General features: G+C 39.4%; 1 protein-coding gene across 3 annotated transcripts; it reads left to right on the top strand.

Moving 5' to 3' along the window:
* Positions 1–1370: 1370 nt before the first annotated feature.
* WTAP (WT1 associated protein) lies at positions 1371–27093 on the top strand. Of its 3 annotated transcripts, none has more exons than XR_009207625.1 (8): positions 1371–1508; positions 5605–5642; positions 5730–5785; positions 10519–10577; positions 12267–12394; positions 18920–19098; positions 19310–19654; positions 23838–23974. XR_009207625.1 is itself a non-coding variant. In XM_040058115.1 (8 exons), exons 2-8 carry the CDS (start codon positions 5613–5615, stop codon positions 26449–26451), a joined length of 1191 nt encoding a protein of 396 aa, XP_039914049.1. In that variant the 5' UTR covers positions 1371–1508; positions 5605–5612; the 3' UTR covers positions 26452–27093. The 3 variants fall into 3 exon arrangements, 1 of the variants encoding a protein (XP_039914049.1); XM_040058115.1 differs by lacking the exon at positions 19310–19654 and adding an exon at positions 25868–27093 and having other exon boundaries at positions 23838–23992; XR_009207626.1 differs by having other exon boundaries at positions 18920–19654.
* The last annotated feature ends 728 nt before the right edge of the window (positions 27094–27821 follow it).

The raw sequence follows: 27821 nt of genomic DNA, 5'->3' as shown, positions 1-27821 counted from the left end.
GTTTCTTCTCCTGCTTGCTCATATGCATTTTTAGTGTTGTAATGTTTACATTTGCACACGTGGAAATCACATCAATTTGCTACAGTAATGTTCTTATTAAGGCCTACTTTAATATTTCAGTGCATCTCTCACGCTGCCGTAACCTGGGATGGCTTCATCTGTTAATTGGAATCTTGAATGCTTAAAACAACTATCTGCAAGAAAAGCAGGAACAGATAACTGTAGTGTAATCACAGCGTATCTCTTTTCCCTTTTAAATGAGGTAAGATTTCAAAGGCATTTATTCAGGTCCTCTCTCCTTGTGGTCACCTTACCACCCTGCCTCGGGTTGCTATGTCAAATCACTTGTAGCATGGTTTTTAAACGTTTTAAGTTCTCACTGAGAAGTTTGTGTATTCATACATAACACATACCCGTGGATGTGGGACCCCGTGCATTGGGTTCTATTCTGCAGTGATTACATTCTTTCTACTACCGGTAAGAGCCAGGAGAGATTTATGGAGCACCTTCAGCACTGACATAGTGAGTGACAATCAATTTCATCTGGGCAACCCGGGTGACGGACTAATTCAGCCCGCAGCAGCTTTACGACTTTGCCGGCAAAAGTATCTACCCAATAGCACAGCTTGCGAAATCACGGATAGCAAGATGGATAAACTTTATTTTAAAGCACCAGCTCAGTGCTAGACCGCAACGAAGGGCAAACTTTACTGGGTTTTATTCCCAAACGCGGAAGCTGATGTTTAACTTCTTTGGAAGCAGCTGGAATTTAAGTCCTTTATCTTAAGTCGCTGAGGATACTGGCTCGCACCGACGCTCGGCGGGCAAACAGCCCCGGCGGTCACGCCGAGAAGCCCGGCACCCATCGCGCACTTTATTTAATGCTGCGCGCAGTTTTCCTTCCCAGAGATCCCATCTTCTCCGCCAGCCTTCCGGGAAGCCAAACGCTTTTCCCAGGAGGCGCCGGATCCCGCTCCCCTCAGCCGCCGCTTTGGCGGGAGACGGGCGCCGCTCGTTCGCCCCGTCCCACCGGACAGCGGCGCCCCCCGCCGGCAGGAGGCCAGGCGGCACCCCACGGACACGGGCGTTGCGCGGCCCGTTCGGCCGACGGGCTTTCAGTCGGCGCTCTGACAGCCCGCGGGAGCCGCCGCTGCCCGGCGGGGCGAGCGACGATCCCCGGCGGCGGCCGCCCCACGAGCCGCTCGACACACTCGCGCCGCCGCCGCGCGCCGGGTGCGCGCGCAGCCGCCGCCCGCGGGGCGGGGCGGGCGCTCATTTCCTCCCTGGGCGCCATTTTGTAGCGCAGAGAACCCGCAAATAAAGAGCGGGCGGGAGCGGCGCGCGGGGGAGCTCGGGTGGGGGGGGGGGCGCGGCGGTCCTGGCCGCGGAGCTGGTGGCGGCGGCGGCGGAGCTGGTGGTGGCGTTTCGCCCCCGCTCGATGTGAGGAGGAGCGCGGCCGAGGCAAGCGGCGTGCGAGGGGCGCGGGGCCTCCGCGCCGCGGGCGGGAGGTGAGTGGACGTGCGAGCGCTCCGCCCTGGCGGGACGGACGGACGGACGGCACCGGCGGCCCGCGGTCCCCGGGGGCCGAACGCCAGCGGCACCTCCGTCCCTCACCTCGGGCGCGGGGGGGGGAGGAGCGGAAGCACTTAGAGCCATTTTGTTCGAGGCCCCGAAGCCCGGCCTGGCTGCGCGGCCGGGATCCTCCTCCCCCTGCCTTGCGCTGCTGCCGCGCCCCCGGCCGCGGGAGCCGCGTTTGTCGCTTCCCTTGTGGCAGAGGAACGAGGGCGGCGGGGCGGGCACTGCTTGGGCCGGGGGGCGGCCGCAGCAGCTGGGTCTGTCAAACACCTGCGGCTGCGGCCCGCGCGGGGCGGGGGAGGGACCTCCGCGGTTGAGGGCTGACCAGTTGTGGGGCTGCTGTGAAGCTTTTCTGTTTAAACATCAGAAGGCTCCTCAGTACGAGAAAGACAAGGAGTTCCTGGAGGGGGTCCTGGGGAGGGCCACAAGGATGATTTGGGGTCTGGAATGTTTATGTTGTGAGGAGAGACTGCGTGAGTTGGGCCTGTTTACTCTAGAAAAGAGAAAACAGAGGGACTCTCATCAATACGTACAAATATGCTGAGGCGGGTGCTGTCTTAAAGTGGATGGTGCCGGGCTCTCTTCAGTAGCCCCCCCGGTGACAGGACGCGAGTCAGTGGCCGTAAACTAAAATACAAAAAGTTGCATCTCAACATGAGGAAGAACTTCTTTACCTTGAGGGCGGCAGAGCACTGAGACAGGCTGCTATGGTGGTGCATTCCCCTTTAACTCCTTTCCGGGCTGCAGTGTGATCTGAGAAATTTTTAAGCAATCTCGAGCGCAGCGATTCGGGACAGCTGCCCAGGCAGGTCATGGAGTCTTCTTCTCTGGAGACACTCAGAACCTACCTGGGCTCGTTCCTGCGTCACCTGCTCTAGGTGACCCTGCCTTGGTGGGGACGGGGGCAAGGGCAGTGTTGGAACTGTGTAATCCCCAGAGGTGCCTTCCAACCCTAACGATTCTGTAAATTATATGTTTGTGTATATATACATACGCGCACATACATGCCTTGGGAGCTGGGAGCCCATACTGGGGTTTTCCCCATAGAACTCTTTCTTCAGATTATTAAAGTAACTCTCAGTTCAGGTATAACAAGTAAAGCTTCCTGCCTGATTCAGTCACTTTTGTTCATTGAGGTTTTTAAAACCTGTGTTTTAAAACGTTGGAGGAAAAGGTGTGCCAGCTTCTACCAGAGTTACTAAAATTAAAATATGCTTTCTCCATTTCACATATTTTTAATTAAAACAGCCATAGAAGCCTAAAACATTTGAGTTTTCAGAAAAATTCTTTAGTGCCTGTGACAATGTTATTTTAAGTATGGACTATAGTTTTATGTTGCTTGTTGCCAGGAACAGATATGCAGGAGTGGTGTGTGGCAGCCACTATTTCTGCAAAATCATGTAAGTGCTTAGTTAGGATAGTACAGTTAAGCTGTTCATAATATAAATCACAAAATACAGTTGTGTTAATTCCAGTCAGTTATTCAGGAATGTTGTTTATATTGATTCTTTTTATGGTAGAAAATGACACTTCATCGTGTTCTTGCAAGTTAATTCTCATATGGGTAGGGGAGAGATGATCTATTTTAGAGGAGAGCTGAGTGATAAAAAGCATCTCTTGATGCACAGTGCTTGAGAAGTTACTGTATTAGATTCAAATGGACATTTCAGTTGCAGTTGTTATGTGTAGCATACAGATTGATCTGTTAATTAGCAGAAAACTAAGGCAAGTCACTGAAGTTGCTGTAGGCAGCCTGGCACTGCTGATGTTTCTGAGAAACATGGAGCACAATGCGTTTGCAGTGTACAGCAGTAATAAATGTTTAAGCTTCTGCTAAGTTACTTCACGTTCCCAAAAAGCTGTTGCTGGGCAGTTGTGGGGTGAAATATGTGTGGAAGAAGCACTTAAGTGCTTATCTGTAGGTATTCTCAACCTATCTTTTCCAGAATTACAGAATATTTTTAGCTAGTGTGTTTTTATTTTTTTAGTGCGTGGTTCTATCACTGCAAGTAATAATAGGTGGCAGTAACTTTTGTAATGCAGTGGCCCATAACTTCAGTCTTTGGTGCTCTTGTCTGAAAGGAGGAGGTGGTTTTGTAAACAGTGATGTGCTGGGTGTAGAGGTTAGACTAGCTTGGTCTGATTCTGGAGTTTTTGTGAGGTCTGGAGATGCAAGATTGACTACCGTTGAATGGAGCATCAACCTTTGATTTCTTGTAGTCGTGATTGTGACAGCAATCATATGTTCGTACCTGCCTGTATGCTGCAGCAGGGGTTACAAGCCAGGTCTTTAGGGAGAAATTCACCTTTTTTGGTATTTGTGTGCTTCTGGTATTTTTGAGGAACGCACATAATGACTTAACACATGCACCAATTAATCAGTGTTAGCATTAGTTGTGTGGGACATCTGAAAAGCATGTTTCTCTCTGTCAGGAACTTAACGCTGAGGTCTTCAAGACAATTCCAAACTCCAAAGGAGTTAAAAAGTCTAAAAATCTTTGGAAAAATTACAGCGGGGAGGTAGGCAGCCTAAATACAGGTGTCACAAGCGTTCCTTCTGTAATCTCGAATTGGGCACTGGCAATTTGTATCGGTAGCTTCTTAAGCTTTTATTTTATATTTAAGGTATGTTTTTGTTAAAGCAGTCTCAAATAGGGAGCTGTATGCAGAAGTTCAAGCAAAATGCTTGAGTAACTTCTTGTGAGTGGGAAGGAAGGGGGTGGGAGTGGAGGGGACCTCCTAGTTTAGGGAAGCGCTTATATGCCTGTGTGTTACTAAGCCTAGCAACAGGAAGCTGCCGTTCATTAGTGAGATGCCTCTACTGAATGTCTTTCCTGTGGGTTCTAATGTCAGTATTTATTATAGGAAGGGATTATGAGTGTTGGTTGGTTGTTGTTGATTAGGAATTTGGTAGGATACTGTATAGTTGTCAATGGTGTCAGTTAGTGCAGGTTGAAACGTGTCTGCTTCACTGGAATGTATTTGGTTGTTGTACTGACCAACAGTTCTAGGATTTGAAAAAGTTAAATTGGTTCATTGGGTGTCATTGTGAAAATACTGAGTTAATTCATAAAAATCATAGAGAAAATAGAATATCTACTCCTTAAGGGCATTGTTTCTTTAAAGCTAAGTGTTCACAGCCAAGGAGTTGAGACATCCTTTCCCTGGTAGATGTGCAGTAGCAGATTTACAACCTTGTCAACTCTTAATATTACATGCAACTTTTCCATGGGAAAGCGTATTGCAAAGATGCATGCCTCTAGCAAACCTTACATTTATTGTTACTTAAACGCTTGTAAGATTTAGGAACTCAGGTTTTTTTACATAATCATAGTTGTTGAAAATACTGTGTATTACTCTTTTGAGATGAGGAAGCATGTCCTGTAACTCAGGGCAGTGTGAATATTTAACTTAGCAAAATGCAGTCCTCTAGTGCTCTTTATGCACTAGAGGAATTCAGTTTGATGGCCTGTCTAAACCATTTATTTTGCATCTTACTTTTCCTGAAAATATTCACATGGGTTTTAAAATAACAGTACTTCCTGTTTATTAGACTCTTAAGAGAATAAGTACTTGCAAGAACATGTTGTAATGTTCACAAATTAGTATCTTTTTATTCCAAAGGGGAGAGTCAGTAGCATAAATTGCTTTCCTCAGACCCTGATTATCCTTTACTTGTAAAATACAGTATTATGTAGATGTAGACACACTAAATATCAGCTTGATACAAATTTGGGTAGTTTTGATTAGTTAAATGGGAAGAATTGATTACTGGTTGCTTTTTAGATATAGAAAGTTTGAGGTGACTTTTAGAAAAAATGCATTTGACTATATCTAGATTACAGGAGCAAACGTGTCATAGTGTTGTTTTGTACTCTGGTGCTGCATTGTGTGGAACCAATATTTTGGTGTTGTAATATTGCAAACTAAACCAATTAAGACTAGAAGTTCAAGTTTCTGGCTTGTTCAGTGTTCTGTTTACACTAGAAAGTACACTAAATAAAACTCCTTTTTTTCTTCTTCCTTCAGTGTTCACAATGACGAATGAAGAACCTCTCCCAAAGAAGGTATGTGTAAAATTACTTGTGATTTCACCCTTCAGGGTGCTTGATCAGGACAGCTTGATAAGTTTTGCTTTTCTTCTTGCTTCATAGGTTCGCCTTAGTGAAGCAGATTTTAAGGTTTTACCTAGAGATGAGCTTATCCTAAGGTAACGTAAAAAGTGTTTTTTCCATCTCAACATTTTAGTGAGCTTCCATGGGAAGATGTGTGAATTTATTCTTCTACTGTCTTTTAGCATCCGTGTTCTGAAAAACAGCTCTATTTGTTTCATGATGCATCTTTTCTGTAAAGTTCTCCTCTTGTCTCAGATATTTTTGTTTGTACTTTGGGAGCGAACACTTTTTCCCAAGAGGCAAAATCCTTACTAGTATTTTGTAAAACATGAGTACAAGTGGTTTTTTCTTCACTCGTAACTATAGAAGATATGATTGCTTACTTTCCTTAATAGATAGCAAGTTATTTTAAACATCAGAAAAATGTCAACTCTTTACTTCTCCAATACTATTTACACTTTCTCAGACCATGCAGTTGTCTTGGCATGTTCAGATACTAAAAGAAAAATGTTAAAATGAAGTTTTCTTCACCTAGAACTTTGACAAGGAAGAACTTGGCCATCATTTTCACTTTCTAGAAAGCTTAAGTGTCACCATGGAAACAATTACAGAAAATCCTGCTGCACAGACCACCTGCTTAAAGAAGCCACCCCAAGCCACTTGTTTCTGTATGCCCGAATTTCCAGATTCCTAAACCAGGAGCTATCCAAACTAGCCATCTGTGGGGCATCTGTTTATCAGCTGGAGTAGTCTGTGCATTTTGGTAAACATTAGTTCTTGGCTTCTTGTACACTGAGTTATTAGCATTATTAGGGTCTCAAGGTAAATTTTGCCGTTTGATAGAAGAAAGACTAAATTGTGTAGAAAGAAAGGGCTGCATATGTAACACTTAGTGTACATGGTGATCAGCTGCCCTCCCTTCTGGGTAAACTGTCCTGCCAGCTACTTTTGGGGGTGAGTTTTTCCCAGGGAGTAAACACAGTCTGGCTTCATATGTTTCAAACTGGTTTCTGTCTTCCTCCGAGTATCCAGTCTTTTGGGTTGTAAAGAAAAATGTATTTAAACAGTAAGAAAAAGTGCTTCTTTCATAAGTGGTTTTGACCTTGTGATCCTTTTTATAGAAATTTCTGTACTCAAAATAATCTCTATCAGTAGTAAATTCTAAGTCTCCAAAGCTGTGCCCTTACTTCCTGGGATAAATTCATGTGAAAGTACCAAAGCATAGATTCTGTGCCATTTGCTTTCTGACTGATGGTGTGAAAACAAAAAGGCTGTCAGTTGTAATCAGTTTCTATAACTTGCAATGATTAGTTACTACCACAGAAGAAATTAAGTTCCAGCACGTGTTCAGGAGAGAATATGATGGAATACACCCAAAGGAGGTAAAGTATGTCAGCAGCTCACCTCTGTTAACAAAGAGGCAGAAGAGAATCTGCTAATGACAGCTGTGTTGCTATTGAATCTTCTTAGTGTGTAGAAAAACTAAGGTGCTCTCAAAAAGGGTACTTGTTGGATTTAATGCGAATAACTGTTCAATATACCCAGAAATGGAAATTTAAATTCCCTTTTGGTCATGTCCGTTTTATTAGTTTGCATTAATCAATCTTTCAAACACTTTTTTTGTATGGGGGGAAAATTATGGATTTCTACTAAGTTCACCTCTAATTGTGATTTCACTGATTGCTGGCTTCATTTGTAGGCTGGAATAAAATATTATTACATATATATTTTAATGTCATTTCTATTATTTTGAGACATAGAAAAGCATGTGTTGACCTGTAGATTATCTTAAGATTTGGAATGTATTTTTTTGGTCTGTGTTTCGGTGGGGCAGATGCATTTTGACACAGACATGTGTAATCACCATTTAGTCTTAAGGTAGTAAGTCACCATTGCTGTCCAGTTGAAGTGATGAAATGCATAGAAAATACTTTCTTCAGGTCAGTTTCTGTGCCATGAGTCCCAATTTTACTGTTCTTTGCCATGAAGTACATAATTTAGATTTGCTCAACTTTAGTTGACTAAACATGAACAGGACCAGTGCAGCACCTTTGGCCAATACAGAATTTCTGCTTGTCTCATGGCTTGTTGCTCTGGACTTGGCTTAAATTTTTGCTTCTTTAATGCAGTAGTTGCTTAGCTTAACTGTAGGAGCTTCTGAGAGAAAGAAGAGCCAGGAACACGGTAAAGAAATACTCTGTGGATCATAGCTAAAAATGTGATCAGTATTGCCCTGGTTGTTTAGCTGAGTGGCTAGCTGGTAAATCATTGAAGCACTCTGATATAAACAAGCATTTCTGAGGAAGTACAGCGCTTTTACTAGACTTTAGTCAACAGGGACTTAGAGCCAGTCACTTTTGGAATGGCCTGGGTGGAGTGTGTGTCTTAACCCCTAACTGCTCATTATTTACTGTGAACCCCAAAGCTCAGCATAAAAATAGGTATTTCAATAAAAAGCATTTAGGACTTCATAGTTTCCAATTACCTCTATAAAGTCTGCTTAATAGGTTTAGAGAATGAAGGAAATTAAGTCACTGAGATAATGCTGCTCAGTTAACCTTCCAGTTCTTGTGAGACTAAATGAACATAGAAGAGATTCAGGAGTGTCCTCGCAGTTCTCCTGTCTCTGTTCTTGAATGCCTTTCCAAGTGGCCCTTCAGTGAAGCTCTTCAAGTTACTGATTTTGAGCCATCAATTATGGACATAAACTACCATATTGAGTGGAAAGCAAACTGATGGGAGAAAAAAAATCTGGCTTTCAGCCTTTGTTATTCTTCCCCCACTCAGAGTCACTGATGAGCTGCCTTAGTCTTCTACAGGTGTGCTGGAAGGCATTATCTGGGGCATGGACATCAAGGGCCTGGCTATGTTGCCTCCCAAGATCTTGCCCATTCGTGGCCTACTGGTGAGGGGGGAATGTTGGAAAACGTGCCTTGATGATGTGCAAGCACTTCCTAGTGCTGAAACACTGGTGTGTTACCAACACCATTCTAGCTGTGAGTGCAAAGCTCAGCGCTGTGAGGGCTGCTGTGGGGAAAGTGAACTCTGTCTCAGCCAGACCCAATACAAGTTGCTTGAATTGCAAGAATCTTCACCAGGTTTTTGAGAAAATGCCACATCTGAATAGTTACGTTTGGTGGCATATGACTTGAAATCCATGACGTGGCCTAGTGCCACCTAGGTTTTCTTTTCCGGGAGTTTGGTTCTTGCCTAAATACTAGCAGTTGTTGAGAGGTGACTTAGAGGTATTACCTGCAACATTCTTGGTGACTGTAGGCTGCATGGTTTGTTTGTGGGTGGTTATTTTGGTTTTTTTTTCCTTTTTTTTTTTTTTTTTCCCTCAGGTAGTGGTCCGGCATGTCTACTTAACTTGTTTTTCATGTCCTCATTTCACTTGCTCTGCATATTGCTCCTGTTAGGGGGGTGTGGAGTGTGTCACAACTTCGATAGAATTAGTGGGTTTGGGCTGTTAGGTGTAACTTAAAAGTCAGGTAGTCCTGTATATTAACTTTTTATTGCATGTCATTTTTTAATATAAAATTAGGTTCTTTATCTCTGGATTTGCTGTTTAGTAGTAGACCTTTTAAGTTTTACTTCTGGGAGATGGAAATCTCTTGAGCTAACATAGAATTTTTAATGTTCTAGTGGTGAGACTTCTTAGAGCAGAGAGATTAGTTTCAGGGTTAAGTATGAATACTAGTGCTCTATTTTACAGAGATTTGAGAGTTCTTTCATGCTGTTGCCATGTTCAGCTGAAGTTGTCATTTCTTGAAGGAAGAGATCTTGTGTTTCCTTTTCCCAGTGATGTGGTCTTGCTGTTACAGATCTCTGGTGCTTTTTAGACCCTTTAATGTGCTGTTTGAATTCACTAAATGGTCCAACATACCTAGAGGTAGATTTTATAGTTTAAATTAAAGTAGTGTTGTAGGTTAGAGAATTAAAATGGAGCAATTGTGATGAGACTGGCATAAAATATGTGTCAGGAAGAGAAGGTAATTGAGAGGAGGGAGCAGACACTTTCTTCTGTGGCAGTAAGCTGTTAGATGAATTTTCTTTATAAGTGCGGTTGTACCATCACAAGGAACACACATAGTTCGGTGCAGAGTACTACTTAAAAATCCCAAACCACAGCGCTGTGAACTTTTTTCATGAAGCATTTCATGCTAAATTGTCCAGCAGACTTTATTTTCTACTGATCTGATGGTTTGTATAAAATGCAGTGCTGTTTTTAAGAGATGTTTTTTGACTGCTAATTAATTGCCTAATTAACGTGTTTTCAAAGAGTTATTAAACTGTTTGGCTTATGGATGATGAGTGTAATCAGAAAATGGTCTTAACCTGAATGAGCTGATAGAGCTGCTTAACCTAGACTGCCATTTCTAGTGTTAGAACACACTTCTGTTTGTCCTGCTCACTTGGTAATATACTTAATGTTGTATTTGTATCACAGTTTCTGTTACAGAATTTTATTTGAATTGCTCAGCTATGAGAATAAGATGTATATAGGGTACTTCACAAAGATAATCAGATAAGTAGTGTTTGATCCTAATGTTTATCTAAAATACTGATTTTTAAGATGTCAGTTTTAAGTGTTGTAATGCACAGCTACTATTTTATTCCTCTGAGATGCAAAGCAGACTTAACTATTTTCACAATTAAAAGCTCCTTTTTTTAAAACTGCAGTTGTCTTTTGTGCAGTTGTGTAATTCTTTCTTGACATTTTCTGATTATGGTATCAGTGTGAGCTCTGAAAGCTTAGGAATGCGATGCCTTGATTTTGTAAACAGAGCTTCAGAATGTTCTTTTTTTCTCTTTATGTCTGCGACAGGTGGAAACAATATGAAGCATACGTGCAAGCTCTGGAGGGCAAGTACACAGACCTTAATTGTAAGTTAGCCGGGTTTCAAAATGGTGCAAATTATCAGAATGTATAAAGCAGTGTGATGAAATAATATGTGTGCATTCTAAAAGTGCTAGAAATAAGAGATAATAATCTGTTATGTCAGTTACTTGTCAGGAAAAGAGCCCTTGTGTTTTCTACTGTAGGTTTTCAGCTCTCCCAGCTTTCTTAGCAACTTCTCCGGTTGTAATTTTATCTCACCATCTAAAAAGTCTTATTTTTGCATCTGTAGGACACGGACTGCTAAGGCAGGGGAAAGCTTCAAAGTATAACCCCATAAGTAGGTGTACTTTCAGAATTTTACTTATAGAGAAGGAAACTTTATCTGCTGAAATACTCCAGCAATATCTGTGCCTGTGGTAGTCTCCCAGGGTTTTAAGACTGGGAGGAGAAATAATGTCTAAAATGAGTCCCCAAGGATTATTTGATCTGATTAGGCAAATTTGATTGTCATTCTTACATGGTCATTAAAACTTGATCTTTTGGAAGATAGCATGGGGAAAACATCCTACTCTGAAATGAGAAAATATGAATACGTTCTGGGAGTGACTGAACAGCCAATCTTAAGTCACTTTTAAAAGTTTTGTTGGCAGCTAGAGATGGTGTGTTTTGGTTTTTCCACTCACCTTTTCAGTCTAAATACTTTAAAGATGCAGTACCACTGAGTTTGAGGGTTATTTTTCTTCTAGTCCAAATGGATGTCTTCTCTTTTGCTGTTGTTACACCCTTGTTATACTGCTGTCTCATAGTATTTTGGGTTTTGGAGTGACTAAAATGTAGCAAATGGAAACAGGTGATTCCATTCATATCTCAAACTGTCTAAACACACATAAATTAATAGTTTCAATGTTCCTGGTTTCTTGATTTTGGAAACAGCAGTAATCAGCGTTAATGAATTATCTGCAAAGATTTATATAGAAATCACTGTCCTGAAGCAACTTGTGATATTCAGGTTAAATTTACAGCTGATTATTCTCAAGAAATAAGAAAAAAACCCCAAAACTAAATTATTCAAATTTTAAATTGTTTTACATATGACAAGAAGCAGAGTGAATGTATGCAGTTGGTATTGGGTTGCTTGCATGTGTTTTTTTTCAAGTAATTTGGAAAAGTGCTCCCTTTTCCCTATTTCATATATAAATTTCATAAATGTCCATGGCTCAGGATTCTAGTTGTGACAGAATGTTCTCAACTGTCTTACTCTTTGCTCATGAAGTGTTGAGACCAGTCTGAGAACTGCCCATAAACAGCACTGTTTTACAGATTGCAGGTTGTTTTTCGTGAGAGTACAGACTTCTCCTCCTCTGCTACCTTGGCCTCAGCTTTTCTTACACAATCCGGTGCAGTTCCAATTTCCCAAGTTTCAGACTGTAGGTTGTAATAGTAGTTTGGTTAAGCAAGCAGTTTAGAAGTGATTTCTTATATAAATATGGAAACATCTTCAAAATTTTAGTGAGTCTTAAAGGAGGACCAGGAATATAGATTTAAAGTGACCTGTTGTCAAGCCTTTCTAATACTTAATGATATTTTGGTTTTTGTTTGTTAGTCATAAACATGACTGCAAGAAGTGTAACTGTTTGACTTCTGTTCATGAATTTGGTTTTTAGCTATCTTCTAAAACTTCCTATGAGAAGGTACTATAAAACATGCTTTCTCTGTGTTGTTGTTTCTGTTAGCTAATGATGTGACGGGGCTGAGAGAGTCTGAAGAGAAGTTGAAACAGCAACAGCAAGAGTCTGCCCGAAGAGAAAATATTCTGGTGATGAGGCTGGCAACTAAGGAGCAGGAGATGCAAGAGTGTACTGTAAGTATTTAGAAAGGATAAGTGTGTTCAGACTTGGAGCAAGCAGTGTCAGCTGTTGAGCCAGTACCTATGTGCTATGTTTTTTGTGTATCTGCACCATCACGTTTTCTGTTGAAGACCTGGCAGGGTACATTAGCTTTCATGGAATTAGTAAAGATCATGTCTTAAAAGTTTGGGATTTAATATTAGTTACTTTTGTTGATTTTCAGCAGCAGTTGTGATTGGAAAGGCTTTTACTTCAAACCAAGCAAATTCTTGCATTATTCTCTTCTAGCATTTACCTACGGTGCATATCTACAAAAATGTTGCTTCGGAGTATTGTTAGAGTCAGGAATAAATAAAAATGTAAGGATATGCTTGAATTTATTTGGTTTCATTTAGGAGGTTTTAGGCTGATAACTTGCGTTGCCTTTGGATAACAAGGTATTTGTAAGCCTCTGTCAGTTTGGCCGGATAGGTGAAGTTGCTGCTGTCTTGTTCAAAGTTTTTTGAAATTTGGCAGACCTGCTTAATTTCTAGTGTTCTAAATGTGTATTTTGTTGATCTTTGTTTCTCCTTTATTTCTGGCCATTTTCTGTGGCTTTTATATCTGTGTTTAGTTTTGGTTCCTTGGAAACGATCTCATTTTGGATTACCTTAACATAATTTTCATTCAATCTGGCAGTTTGAGAGGATTGTAAAAAGCTTATTGCGAGTTTTGGTAATATATTCTTCAGAGCTTCTCTTATGAAAAGTACAAGCTCTGTGCAAAACTAGTAACTAGTGTTGTAGCTCCCCTTTGCTTTTTAAATCTTCCTTCCTTTTTTGCCTCAAGTTTTTCAGAGCAGTCAGGTACAGGTATAGTACTGATTGAACTTCGTACACAGTATTTTCACTGCTCCTAAGACTATAAGATTGCTTTAGTTCACAGTAAATAGTGTTATAAACAGGAAGAAAAATAAAGGGGATAAAGCTTACTTTGCAGTGGCAAAAAATGAAGCCCAGAATCGCTGAGGTTGGAAGAGACTTGGCAGTTTCTAGTCCAGCTGGGTCAGTTGGACCAGGTTACTCAGGACTCTGCACTACTGGCTTTTAAGCATCTCCAAAAATGGAGATGCCAAAACTCTTTGCTCTTTGGTGACCTGTGCCAGTGTTTAACCACTGACACACCAGGATGTCTTTTCTTACATTTAACAGGAGCTTCCTGTGTTTCAGTTTGTGCCCATCACCTGTGCTTTCGTTGGGCACCACTGGCTTTGCTTTCTTTACTCTGTCAGGTGTTTATGTACCATTGCCTTCTCTTCTCCAGACTGATCAGCCCTAACACTCAGCTTCTGCTTGTGTGTCACATGCTCCAACCCCTTAATCAGCCTCCCAGCCCTTCACTGGCCTCACCCTGATTTGTCTGTGTCTCCCTTGTACTGGGGTGTCCAGTCTGGACCCAGTACCCCAGAGGTCTCACCAGTGCCAGCTGAGAGGAAGGGTCGCCTCTCTCAGCCTCTTGGCAGCACTCCTGCTAATGCAGCCCAGGATGCCAGTGGAGGTATCTTCTGCTACTGTACTGAAACACTTCCCTAGCTATAAGGCTGCTGTATTGGTCCTGCTTCACTTGTGAAGTTTTACTGATACATTCTGTGATCTGGAACAACAGTAATAACAGATTTTTTCTTTTGAATTTCTGAGCATATAGCTAAAGCAATAAATACTAAAAAATAAATGGCTAAATAAAAGTGTAAATTTTTCACCAAAAGCAAATTTGTGTATACTATATTTGCCTTTCTTTCTCCCTTGAAGTTACAAACTTCCAAGTATTTAATGCTTTGAATTTGACAATGTCATGACCGTAGGGGTTTTTGACTGCACTTCGTTAGATGTTTATAGCTGCATAATCTTTCCAGAACATCTGTTTAGAAGAATCTCTTCTAAAGAGCTTTTTATTTTCAGTGTACTTTAAAAAAGAAAAAAGGGTGGGTAACAACCTACCAGAAAAACCCCAAAAAACAGACACATGCCCACACACTCAGGTGGCTTTTATTTCTCCTGCTTCTGACTTAAGAATTAACACCAAGGATGTAATCTCCATAGTATATGGAGGTAGAAAGATGCATCCTTGAAGAAGAGGTGTAAAATGGATACTCGGGGTGGGAGGGATATAATGGAGACATTGTCACCTCTAGGTATTTTTCAGTTTAAAAATGCACATAGTTTCAAGAAGGTCTGAAGGACTACTTGGCTTTGTATTAGTTGAGAGTATTTTTTCCACTATAGTAACAGTAGAAAAATGTCATGTTGGATAAGATGCAAAGCTAAGCTAAATGTTGCTAAATCGTTTAATAAACTGTTCATCATGTGTTGTTATTTGACATGCCTGATTTTAGTCCATAAAATAATTTTTCCATATTATTATAGTTAAGATATTTTTTACAATCCACACTTAACATGTAAAATATACCAGTAACATTTATGTGTTTGCTTATTATAGAAACCTTTAGTGTTTCCTGTCACATTTTAATTAGAAAGACTGTTTATGGTGTCTAGTTTCTTGAAGACTACAGATGTATTTTTGGGATATTTTATTCTTACAAACCTACTGCTTTCAAATTTAAATGTTTAAAACCTTCATACCATAGTCAACTGCTAGTAGTTGGCAAAGATTGAGTTTTCTGACTACTTGTGTAGAACACCTTGCTTACTAAAGCACGCTAGCTCTGTGTTAAAATAAGGTGTGATGAACTCTATTTTGGTGTTTTAATTTTCACACTGTTTTAAAAAAGTAGTTTTTTAGTGCATTTTCAGCTTATGAAAGTCACCAGTTGTCATCTTGAAAGTGTAGGTGTGTATGTCAGAGTAGCAGTAGCAGAATCTCTGCCCTTACTCTGTGTCAGTACTGTTTTTGAAGAAACAAGACGGGAGGGGAGTGCATAGCTCCATCCTCTCTAGTGCGCTATGCTGAGTCTAGCAGGAGAATATATGGATTTCTTCAGAGCCAGCAGCTTAATAAAAGTCTGTCAGGTGCTGCAAAGTTGCTCTGTCGTTTTAGGGTGACTAAGGGCTACCTTGAAGTTCAGGTGTTTTAACATCTTATGTGCCCTGTTGTCAGCAGCAGCCCTGAGCTACCTTCCCCCAGCAGGAACAACCCCCTAGAAGAGGTTGCTGCTTGTAGGGCAGTGCAGGTAAGGTATTGGCTGTGGTTTCTGTGTAAGGCTTTATTTCTGGCAGAGGTGGTGGTAAAGTTACTGCTGCTTGAGGGAGAGGCCTTAACCTCCTTCCAGGCTACTGCACAGTTACTGAGAGTCAGTAAGTGGGTAGGTGTTTGGAAGTACTTGCTGCTTAGATAGGTTTTTCATGGAACAGATAACAATGAGTGGAAGGAACTCTGTCTGGGTGCAGTTGTACTGTAACACAAGATAGTCATTATTCTTGTGGTTTAGGTTACAGCTCTGTTGTGTTTTTTTCTTTTCTTAGTTGTGCACTTGATTCCTTTCTACTCCTTCCTTACGAGAATATATACAATTGATCTGACTTAGATTGCTTACACTTTTTTTTAGGCACCTGTGATCTGTTTCGTAAAATCTTCATGTTTAGAGAGCTTGTTCTTTGTAGCTGTCTTTGGAAAATTTCAGCTGAAAGCATGCAGCTGTTTCCAAGAATGTGAGAACTAGGGAGATCGAAAATGTTGTTGCCTGTCTTTAACAAAAAGATAAAAATGCACATAAACAATACCTCATGCAGCCTGCTGTCCTCTAAATAGACTGCTTTTAGTGCTCTCCTGCCTTGGCTTGGAGCAGAGAGAAAGCTGATAACAAGACTCTTTTTCTGTTTGTGGAAATTGCCTCTACTTATCCATCTGATAGGCGTTTGAAAAATACCAGCCAGTGTGTGCTTTCATGTTCGGGAGTGTGAACAGTCCATAGGCATTTTAGGTGTTTAGTGGATATTCCCTGGGGTCTGGCAGTGGACATGACTATTCCTATATGTTCAGCTGTAGCTGAAGTTGGTCGTGACTGCAGGCAAACTCTCCTGCTCCCTAACCCTTACCACCTGGAATATCAATGAGGTGACTCATACCAGAAAGTGGTTAGAGCTAAGAATGTGAAGTTTGGACTGGCTAAGCAGGAAGACAAACTTAATTAGGAAATCAGCAGAAAAGGGAAGCTATTTGGGCTTGCTTTGGAAGCAGGTCATACTGGGAAGGAGGTTGCTAGGTTTTCATGGATGAAAAGCATAACAGATAAGGACTCTGGAGTTAACAGCTGGAGAAAGCACTTGTGGAGGGATTGATAAAATTTGAGTTGGAAAAAGTGGAGGGAAGAAGTTATCTTTTAAGTTTGGGGAGAGAATGAGCAAGGGTTGTTAAGCTCAAGTAAGTTTTTTTCTACATGACTGCTTTAGAAATGGTCGCTGAGCTGAAGTCCTGTGCAGGTGCCCTCTGCTGGGCTCAGGAGTGCGAGCTGGAGACACCCCACTGAGACTGACAAATAACTGTCATTTCACAGCATTGACTGGGTCCTCCAGAGTGCTCAAGTGTATTTCTGGCGTGACTGAGGAGCAGTGGCAGCAATTCTGTGTGCTAGTGATCCAAGGAATCTGTTACAGTTTTTAGATTTACAGTAGTAGAAGAAGGAATCTGGGCCTTGGTCAGACAAGGAATGTGTGGTTTGGGGTGTTGGTTGGTTTTATTTGTTTGTTTGGTTTTTTGTTTGTTTTTGTTATTTTTTTCCTCTCCCAGTTAGTGATGCCTCTTTAAAAATAGATCTGGAACAATGTTGCTGTATCATGATTATATTTCTGAAATACCTTGCCAGTGAAGTTGTCCGTTTCAGTGTCTACTAGCTCTAGCTATCACAAAGCATTGGTAGGTTGTTGAAATACTTCAGTAGTAGAAGAGTCAAAAAATTGAGTGGATAGAAAATGTACATCAGTAAAAATGAATAAAATTGATATTTATTCAGTGAGCAATATATTGTGAGGCAAAGGACCCAAGAGGTAAAATTCCATCCAAGAAATGTTAGCATAACCTTTAATCTGAACTTCCTGTTTCTAGGTAATGCTTGTATGTGGGTCCTTAAGTGCTTTATTTCTTGAAAATATTAAATGGAGTGCTTTATTCCCTTTATATTTCTTTCTGAATGCACAGAAGTTTGTCTGTTTAAAATTAAAAGTATGATGATTTCAGTTTTTTTAAGTAGCTAAGAATTTTGATTTTTATAATATCAAATTAGTGTGTCAAAGGAAATACCTCAGTTATTCCAGTACCTTTGAAACCACTTACTTGAAATAAAATCCAGGATTTTTTCTACCTAACAATACATAAATTAAAACACGTTATACTCTATTTAGAAGTGAGTCCGGTTACATAGGACTTCTGTTCTTCCTTTTCACCACTGCTGTGTAAAGACCCCATAAGAGAGTAATTGCATGTACAGGGACATGGTTAAGCTGTCAGTGCTGCTGGCTGTGCTGTGTGTCCCAAGGAAAGCAGAAAGTGCAGGGAGGCTCCTTCCCTTCAGGGTTTGTCAGTGAAACTCTCTTGCTCTCGAGTCTGGTTGCAAGACTGCCTGTGTGGGAGGCAAACCATTGTGACTTTCAGTTAATGTCTTTTAACATTGTGTGATTCTGTTCACCTCTTGCTCATGAAGAAATGTGTGTGATACAGGAAGCATAATGAATTGAATTTAAGAATTAACACATTCTGTGCAGGCTGATGCTGTATCGGTGATTAGCAGGGTTCTAAGCACGTTCTTCTAGTACAATTTAAAATATGTCTGTGATGGGATTAAAATTGAAGAAACTTAAAGTTAATCCTGTTTATTTATATTTGTGCTTTGAATAATACTATATTTAAAAGAAAACCTCTCAGTTATACTTCTGAAATTTTGACTATTGCAAGTGTTGTAATCATAAAATTGTAACTCCTTTGGCTTGTGGTTATTGCAAGAGAATAAAATCCAGCCAAAATCTATTTTAATTGCTATTAGTATTTCTAAATTACTTTGTTTAAAAATACACATTCTTGCATCATAAGTGACTGTTGCAGTTGCAAAAAACTTCAGAAGGCTCTAAAAGGTCCTTTTTATTATTTGCTTGTAAATATTTGTCAATTTTAGCTGTAATGTTCCTAAATAACTTCCACTGAACTTAAGTGGGAATCAGCTGTCTGTTTTAAGCAGATGATTCTTTCCATATGCTCTTTGCTCCCCAGAAGGAGCGCAGGCAGATACAAAAGAAAGGGAGCATTCCAATGCTCCAGGTATTGCTGTGACAAATGTAAACTGACATGCAGAAAATAATGTGGGATCTGGAGGGAAATCTGCCGTGGAAGGTTAAGCATGGCAGGTGCTTAGGATGGGGGCTTGGGTGAGCAGGTACATGGACAAGGGTGCAAGGTGTGCACAAGTGATTTTTATCATGCATTTTTCAGGTTAGAGTGTGAAAGAAGGCAAGCTGCCTTGATGTTAACTTTGGATTAGCTATTTGTATTGAAATGACTTAAAATTTTTCTTAAATGTTCTATGAATAACGGTCTTTTTTTCTTATTTTATGCAGAATCAGATTCAGTACCTCAAGCAAGTCCAGCAGCCTAGTGTTGCCCAATTGCGATCAACAATGGTGGACCCAGCCATCAACTTGTTTTTCCTAAAAATGAAAGGTGAACTGGAACAGACTAAAGACAAACTGGAACAAGCCCAAAATGAACTGAGTGCCTGGAAATTTACGCCTGATAGGTAAACAAAACAAATACTCCCCAGTCAAGACTTCCCTGACAGTCCCACTACGAGAATGCTATGGTGGGACAGCCAAGTACTCGTTTCCACACCAAGACTCAGACGTTTTGAGGCAAAAGCCACATTCTTATACTGTCCAGCTTGTAATGCTTAATGTAAAACTTACCAGATGAACCTTGTGTTTCAGCTTTTTTTCTCCCCTTTGCTTCAGAGGCCTGACAGCGTCGGACTATTCTGAAGAAATGGCCGTCTTCGAAAAAAATCTTTCCTAGAACATGTAGACATTTGCAAAATTGTTCTATTTGAAGAAAATAGAGGGAGAAACAGAAGTCTTAAGTCTGTGGCACACTGTGTCTACAGACAGTTTGGTGGAGAGAGAACCTAGAGATTTTAAATCATGAATTGAACATGTAAAATTCCCGTAAAATGTAGAAGTGGAATATGCTTCGCTCTTAACCTTGAGCCTAGTGACTTAGAGACACTGTCAGTCAGTTTTGTCAATAAGACTGTGGACTTCCTGCTTGTTCACTGAACTGCTGGGTCAGAACTCGATGAGGTGAATTTTGCATTAAAGAGTTTACTTGCTAACCAGTTTTGAATAGCCACGAGAGTGCTATTTGATATCACTACAGTGGTAGTGTACACATTTGACTGTTTGGCCTTTGGGCTTTCTAGCACTTGATGCAGCCTTAAGTCACTGTTACTAAATAATGAACTGTTTTCTGGATGGTTGGTAATACTGTGGATGCCTCAAAATTAGGACTGTACAAAAATGTCCGTTCCATCTAAACGCAGGTTTAAAATTGTTTGAAGCAATATATATTTGATCACAACTAGCATGTAGAAGAAAAACTGGTTGTGATAAGAATTTCGCTGCATGTTTTCATGCAGAAATGAGAATTTTTTGATCTTCATACTAAGAACTGATCTCAAATGCTCAATACAGAAGGCACATGATGGCAACTGTCTTCAGTGTTGGTGGGGTGTTTTTATTCCGTTGTACACCTGGGGTTTTTTTTGTATTGTGCTTCTCTATAAAATGTGCCTTGAAATAGTTGTAATACATAGTTCAAGGAACACTTCTGGTTATACTGTTGTATCATGAAACTCCTGGGATGAACGAGAATTGAACAGGTTGTTATTTCTGAATTGTCTCGTTCGCTGAAAACAAAGTCAGTATTTTAACAAACCAAAAAAACCTTAAATGCATGCATTTTTGTTGGTGGATTCAGTGAAGGCGTTTTTTGCTACTCTATTGATGCCTCTGTTCTGTTGTCCCAAGTTACTTGTAAGAGTAGCCATCTGGGACAGTTGGGAGTGCAAGTCTGAGGTCTGTAAAGCAAAATGTAGATGTGGTGTAGCATTTGTGTGTTTGTTTTTTTCCAGTAGCAAATAGAGTTCTATTTAGTAATCTGAGGTTTTTATTTTTCAAAACAGTTGGGCAACGTTTTATGACTCAGTTTAAAAAATTAATTTCTAAATTAAAAAGAGACCTTCAGCTGTCACAGAAGGTGATGTATTCTGTTTTGGTGACTTATATTAAGATGGCATTACATAATTTTGACTTGGAAGTATCTTTCTGTTTGTGCTTCAGATGATTAATATGGGATCAAAGAGTAGTATACTTACGCAGTATACTTACACTTATTTTTTTTTTGCATGAGTAATGGCTTAACAGCAAAAGAAAAATCCACAGAAAATTATGCCTTTTAAAAAAGTGATACATCTGGAATGATTTTGCTATAGCAGTATCTAAGATTTTATTGATCTAGCATCAAAACAGAGGTAAGACTTACATTAATAAATTGTTATGTGTTACCAAGCCATTTGTAAAGCTCACGATAATGTGTTGAAAGAGGCATACCGTGTAGATTGCTTGTTTCTGACTTGAAGTTCAGAAAATAATTTAACACATTTAGATACAGGTTGGTTTCTAAAGTCCTCAGGCTCTGAATGTGTGAGTACAACCGAGGAGAGACAAGTAACTTGCCACTTCCTTTCAAACCTTTGACAAGTGTCAAAAGAAAATGTTATTTCTGTAGCTACAACATAGCCTAATTTGCATCATACAATACTAAGTCGATGGTGTGAATATGCATAATTTGGACATCGAGTGGCTGGATTTCCTGGTAAATAATTGAGGCTTTGTTAACTGGGTTAAGACTTTACTGGCTTTTGTTTCTTGAAAGGTGAAGAAATTGGCTCATATAAAGTATTTCTGGGGGTTTTTTTCATTCTCTTTGCATCTTGCTGCCGCCCCCCCCCCCCCCCCCCAATTGCTTTAATTGTCCATCCTTGTACACAACTACTCATTTCACGGCATCTAGCCTGCTTTTTGATAGAGGCAGTGGCCCTATTCAGATCCTCAACTGATGTTCTTAGGGTGGATAACATGTTAACTGCAGCCCTAAGCAGAGTTAGTTCTGGACCTTGATGTAGATAAGGTTGTGCAGTATAAACATTGCTGATGTCTGGAGGGGGAAATAAAAGGGTGTGTAATCAAAGGAATAGCTATGCTAAGCCATTTTAACCATCATTAAGCAGAGTATAAACTTGGAATAAAAATTAGTTGAAATGTCATTTTGCAGTAAGCCTAGTACAACAAACTTTAGTCTTCTGAAATTTAACCACTTACATTCTTACAGGTTTTATTGCATGTATGTTCAAGAGGATTTATGAAAACAATGCTGAACTTAGTTTTACAGTTCATAGGAGTTATTTTAATAGTTATTGGATTTAATGTTCTTGAATGTGTTGTCTTTTTTGTAAATTGCAAGGGTTATTCTCTGCTAGTCCAGAACATCTGGAAAAAATTTGATGGGAAGAAATAGCATTATAGGTAACTATGCAAATTTCTATACAGGTAATAAATATTTTACATTTTGGCAGGAGTTAACCTGAAGATACTAATGGGATTCTAAATTAGTCCCAATTCCAAGGTAACTGGTACTTGCTGATTCTGCAGTTGATGCTGGTTTGTGAAGAGAAGAGCATTAAATGACTTAAGCATTGTAAACTTTTTCTACTTGTAGTGATGATGAATACAGTAACAGGAATTTGCAAATGGCTAAAAATCATGTCTGCCTAATACCTTTTGGGATCTGTCACATTGGTTATCTCCAAAGTGGTCCTGCACAGAATGAACATCTCTAAGGAAACTTGCATCTTAAATGTGCAACTTGGACTGTATTAGGTCGGCACAATTTAAACTTCAAGGACCTGGCATTGGACATCACATCAAGAAAGAAAACAGGCTGCTGCCTTTAGCAGATTTTCAGGCCTTCAGGACTTTACACAGCCAGATTCCTTCTGGAGCATCCCATCTGAAAGATTTGGGAAAGTCAGTTGAAAAATGTTAAATGGGGCAGAGTTGGCAGAGGACTTAAAAGTTGTCCAAGGCTTGAATGCTCAGAAGGCAGTTGATAAGGAAATTGATGTTTTAAATTCTTCTGGTTGGGTTTTGTCATTGCAGGAAAGAACCGTGGCTGTGATTGTAGCAGAAATTTCCTGTTCTTTTTTTTAATCCTCAGTTTCTTTTCAGTTTTTGTCACTTGTTTAAAAAACATACAAAAAATTAAATTACCTTCTTGGTCCTGAAAAGTAATGCAAGTCTTGCTATTGAATTCACAACAAAACTGTTCAAGTTTGGGGCTTTTGGTAGAGCTTACTCTTCTGTAGAGAAAACAGCTTCATTATGGTGCTGAGCCTATTAAAAGGAGAACTGCTTGGGGATGCTATCCTGACTTGGCAGACTAAGAGTCCTAAAGGACTTTAATTTTTCTCTTTCATGGAGTCAGCTGTATTGCCTATATATTAATTTGCATACTACTTCCTATAATGCTTTACAATGAGATTTTTATCACGAAGATTAAAGATGTGTAATGTTACCAATTTAGTAAAGAAAATCTTGTCAGTTCCTGTTTCACATTTCTTACAGAAACTGAATGTCCTAATGGTCATTGCTTACTATCTGCAATCTGTCATTTTAAAGGAAGCAGATAGATAATACACCCCATCCTTCATGTCGTTCCAATGTTCAGCTACTTTTTCATTCCTCTTCACCATATAAGATGTACTTAAGAAATGCTGACCATAGAAGTCATGAAGCAGACTGTGCATGTGACTGTCAAATATATAAGTTGAGTTGCAAAATAGATATCTCTGTTTTTAAACAAGGGTATCTGAACAGCATTTAAATGAATGTTTAAACCTCTTAAAGAAAAATGGTTGTCAGTATGAAAAATGAACATGAGATTTATTATTTCCCCCAAGCAACTTCCTTTTCTTTGCCCAAATTCAGTTATTAAATTTCATTAGTACAACAGATGGGGAGAAATTTTGCTTACAATTTGCTTGTGTAGTTTCTATGCCGTCCTTGATCTTTGGAATTGCAAAACACATCTTTAATCAAGTATTTAACGCCGTTAAGAATTGGCACATGGCAAGATTTTGCATACTGATAATCCAGATGTTGGTATCAAATACAATATGCTTATTCATATTTTCAGTAATAAAACTTGCCTTCCACTTTGTGGGACAGCGACAGAAGATCAACTGCCGTTGGAACAGCACGTGGTAACTATAGGGAGACTTTCTGCTATGACAATTATGTTGAGGCATAATGTTCCTTGAATTGTGGCATGCAGAAATTGCATCTCCTTTTTGTCTGTAATTGTGATTGAGGAAGATGACTGAAGGTTTTGTATTCATTTTGTGATAGATGGCTCTTTCCTTTGCAGCCAAACAGGGAAAAAGTTAATGGCGAAGTGTCGAATGCTTATCCAGGAGAATCAAGAGCTTGGAAGGCAGCTGTCCCAAGGACGTATTGCACAGCTTGAGGCAGAATTGGCTTTACAGAAGAAATATAGTGAGGAACTTAAAAGCAGTCAGGATGGTAAGGGATTTTTTAACAAAAATAGAAGTTGCCTTGCACTTCTACAAGTTTAATTTTGTGGTGATATACATAATAGAAAACCATCTTTGCTAGAATGAAAGGGCAGCATTGAGTAAAATATGACAATAATAAGTATTAACTGGTAGTCTTAGTTAAAGTCAGACAAAATCCTTAACTTTGGGGGAACTTGTGGGATTTGCAGCTCCAGTAATGCAGTGTTTGAAATCAAGATTTTTGTGCTGTAAGTCTTGCTATTTAATAGGGAATGTTTAGACTGCCCACATTACTGGTGAATTGGCAAGATGAAAGCTGTTAACATTACATAAAGCCTAGGCATGCACTGAGAATAGAAAGCTTCTTGTTAAAACTGACTCATTTGAAATTTATTTTAAAAAATCAGCAACTTTTCAACAATACCTAAGAATGTGAAAAACTGATTCTTTTTTTCCTTTGATAATTCAGATGAATGAAAATCTCATCATGTTTAGAGTCTAAATTTTGCAACACTGTAAACCTAAATTGAAATTGTATAAAAACTCTGACCTCTTGCATAATTTAAATGGAGGGGAAAATGCAGGTTTAAAAATCTTCAGTCTCAAATTCTGCATAGTGTCAGTGGCTCTTCATAGGATGGTAGATTAGATTAGGTTATCTGAAGTTTGGGAATATAACCTATCTAGACATCACATAGACTTGAGTATCTTTTTGTTTGTTTTACGTCTGAAGATTGTAGGATACCAGAAACTTGATATGGCATTACATCTAAGTCTGAGATGTCCTGCATTTTTCAGGATAGATCTTCCCCCAGTCGTATTTTCATCTGTTTGAGAAAGTAGCAGTATAAAATAGAACTCTTAAGGTAGATGATTGTGTAATGTCATTTTATGGGAATAGAACTACTGTTTTGATAATACACTTCCACAAAATTTACTAAGTACATAATTGAAGCAAGTAGATATTATTTAAAGACTTCTGCTTTTGAATGTAGTAATCTCCAGCATTGAGTTTCTTCTTCACCATAGATGAATCAAGATGATGATATTCTGCAGTAACAGTTTTCCTAATGATTGTTTTCCGTAGCAGTAAGAACACTTCTTAAATTTTTTTTTACAATATTAAGCAGTTTGCATTTTATTTCCTCTATCATACTGATGATGCAGTTGAATTGAAGACTGAGTCAATGTTTCTTACACTGTTTTGAGGTCAAATTTGTTTTGTTCCAGAATGTAGTACTAATCGTAAAAACCTTTTTTAAGGTAAATAAAATAAGATTTTTTAATTTTAAAAAATTAAAGTTTTAATACTGTAAAATATTAAAACACCATGTGAAATTAGTTAACATTCTTGTTGGTAAGAAGGTCTTTTTGTGTCCTCTCTTGAAGGATTTAAAGGATTAAACAGAGTAAAAAATTGGAACTTCCTTGAAATGTGATGAAGAAATTATACTTTTGCCTACTGAATAGGGTTTTGCAGTAACTCACATCTGTTATGTGCGAATATGGTTCACGGTCACTTTTACAGTATTTCTGCCAGGGATTTATACTTGATTAAAATAAACACATTTGGATCTACTTGCAAGATACTAGTTACTGTAATTGAGCTTTTTTCTGAATATCTTCTCTTCTTGCCCAGAAATTAATTTTTTCTCACGTATTTTCAATAGCAGTATAGAAAGTAGGTAGATACCATAGTTGTTAAGCATTTTCTCCTTCAGAGGCAGAGTATCAAAAGCAGTGCATACCTGATGGCTAAGAAATAGTTCATTGAAAAATTTTAGCATAAAGTATTGAGTTACGGGATTTTAATTTCTTATCTGAGATTCAAGCTATATATGGGCTATTAAGTGTTTGCAACAAATGTGTTTTCTTTACATAGAATTGAATGACTTCATCATCCAGCTTGATGAGGAAGTAGAGGGTATGCAGAGTACCATTCTAGTTCTTCAGCAGCAGTTGAAGGAGACCCGCCAGCAGTTGGCACAGTACCAGCAGCAGCAGTCCCAGGCCTCCAACGCAGGTACCAGCAGGACTCCATCCTCTGAGCCCACAGAACAGGGAGAGGCTGTGGGCAAAGACTGCAGCCGCCTGGCAAACGGACCAAGCAATGGCAGCTCCTCCCATCAGCGGACGTCTGGGCCTGGATTTTATAGGGAGGGTAGCGGCACGGAAGATGACTTCCCAGCTTCTCCGGGCAATGGTAATAAGCTGTCCAACCACTCTGAAGATAGAACTGGTAGAGGAAGTGGTAGCTACATAAACCAGCTCAGTACTGGGTATGAAAGTGTAGACTCTCCCACTGGCAGTGAAAACTCTCTCACTCACCACTCAAATGACACAGACTCCAATCATGATCCTCAAGAGGAGAAAACAGTGAGCATGAAAGGTAACAGAACTGTGGGTTCTCGTCATGTCCAGAATGGTTTGGACTCCAATGTAAATGTGCAGGGTTCCGTTTTGTAACATTTTTCTGCAAAATTTTTATACAGTGTCATTGAAATTGGGAGAGGATACTGTCCAGAAGCCGTTTAAATTAGTGCATACTTGTCACAATTTTGCCTTTTTGTGGGTTTCTTTTTGCTTCAATACCTCTGCCACTTTGGAAATTTTAACAGTTAATTACGTTGAATGTTGCTAAAAAGACGTTTGTGTAGCTCAAGTTATTTTTATATGAGTTAATGTGAAGTTGAAATGGAAATTATTTCCATAAAGTATAACATAAATGATGTCTGTACAAATCTGTGTATATCTAGAACCTGTGCTGTGTAAGGGCATTCTTACTCATACTGTTAAACTTAACACCACCTTCAAGATTTGTCATAATAGCTGTGGGTTTATGACTGCCAAGTTTGCCCAGTACAGTAGTTTTATCACTAAAAATATGGACTTACTGAAGGAGTCCTGTAGTAGTTTCAGTGTTAATTACAGTTTTTCCCACCATACATCTGTGCATTTTCTCCTTAGGTGACCGAATGTTTATGAATTGTGTGCATAGTTACTCAGTTTTTAAGAACTGTTGTATCCTGTTGATGCATATTGCTCTGTGACTCCAATATTATCTTACCTGTACTGACCAAACCTAAATAAAAACTTTTAATAATGTAATTTCCTCATTGTTCTGCATTGGTTTACGTGGCTTATTTGTATGAGGTGTACTTACGGTCCTTGCTTTTGAAACGAGTTTATATCTGTGTCAGTCCCATCAGCATATGCCAAATACATGGAGTTGTAGGTTTGTACTCATTAATTTCAGGACAGCCTGATAATGCTTGCTCCACAGGTTTTGTCCTTATTGGCAGAAAAATGGTGGGGGTTGGGGGAAGGTGGAAAGGAGAAGTTAACAAAAGTAAGCCTTAGAGTTTGAACCTGGCTTTATTAACGATTACAGAAAAACTCAGAAAACAAGCCAAACCCCAAAACTTGAAGTACCTAACAGGTAAATGCACAAATTAAAAAACTTGAAGGAATTAGCAATTCAGCCTTTTGAAACAGATAACTTTTGTTTTTAAATGCCTTCCTCAGGCAACTGATTTTTTGACAGGTGCAGAGAATGAAAGAATTCCTTTTAATTAAACATACTTGTGTTCAGTAGCAATGAGCTATGAATTTCAGAACCTGGATTTTTGGTGTTTATTTTCTGTCCACTAGTTTATAGTGCTGGTAGCACATGAACAAGAAAATGAAAAAGCATTGTTCAAGGTGTAAGACAAAAGTACTTAGTGGTGTATTTTAGAGTGGACTTAAGTCCAGTTCCAAACACTTTTCTGACTGTGAGTCTTGTAATTACCAGATGACTAATAAAATTAATGCATATATAGCTACTAAAATAAAAA

The sequence above is a fragment of the Hirundo rustica genome, chromosome 3 (assembly GCF_015227805.2).
Source record: "Hirundo rustica isolate bHirRus1 chromosome 3, bHirRus1.pri.v3, whole genome shotgun sequence".
Taxonomy (NCBI): Eukaryota; Metazoa; Chordata; class Aves; order Passeriformes; family Hirundinidae; genus Hirundo; species Hirundo rustica.
The sequence above is the reverse complement of the archived record's forward strand: the minus strand, read 5'-3'. Positions and strand labels throughout refer to the sequence as shown.

What these genes read in the sequence shown, in the direction of transcription:
- WTAP (XM_040058115.1), top strand. Translation starts at nt 5,613, where the DNA reads ATGACGAATGAAGAACCTCTCCCAAAGAAG. An exon ending in AAGAACCTCTCCCAAAGAAG is followed by an intron (nt 5,643 to 5,729) that starts GTATGTGTAAAA and finishes CTTGCTTCATAG; the next exon opens with GTTCGCCTTAGTGAAGCAGA. An exon ending in ACTTAAAAGCAGTCAGGATG is followed by an intron (nt 23,993 to 25,867) that starts GTAAGGGATTTT and finishes TTCTTTACATAG; the next exon opens with AATTGAATGACTTCATCATC.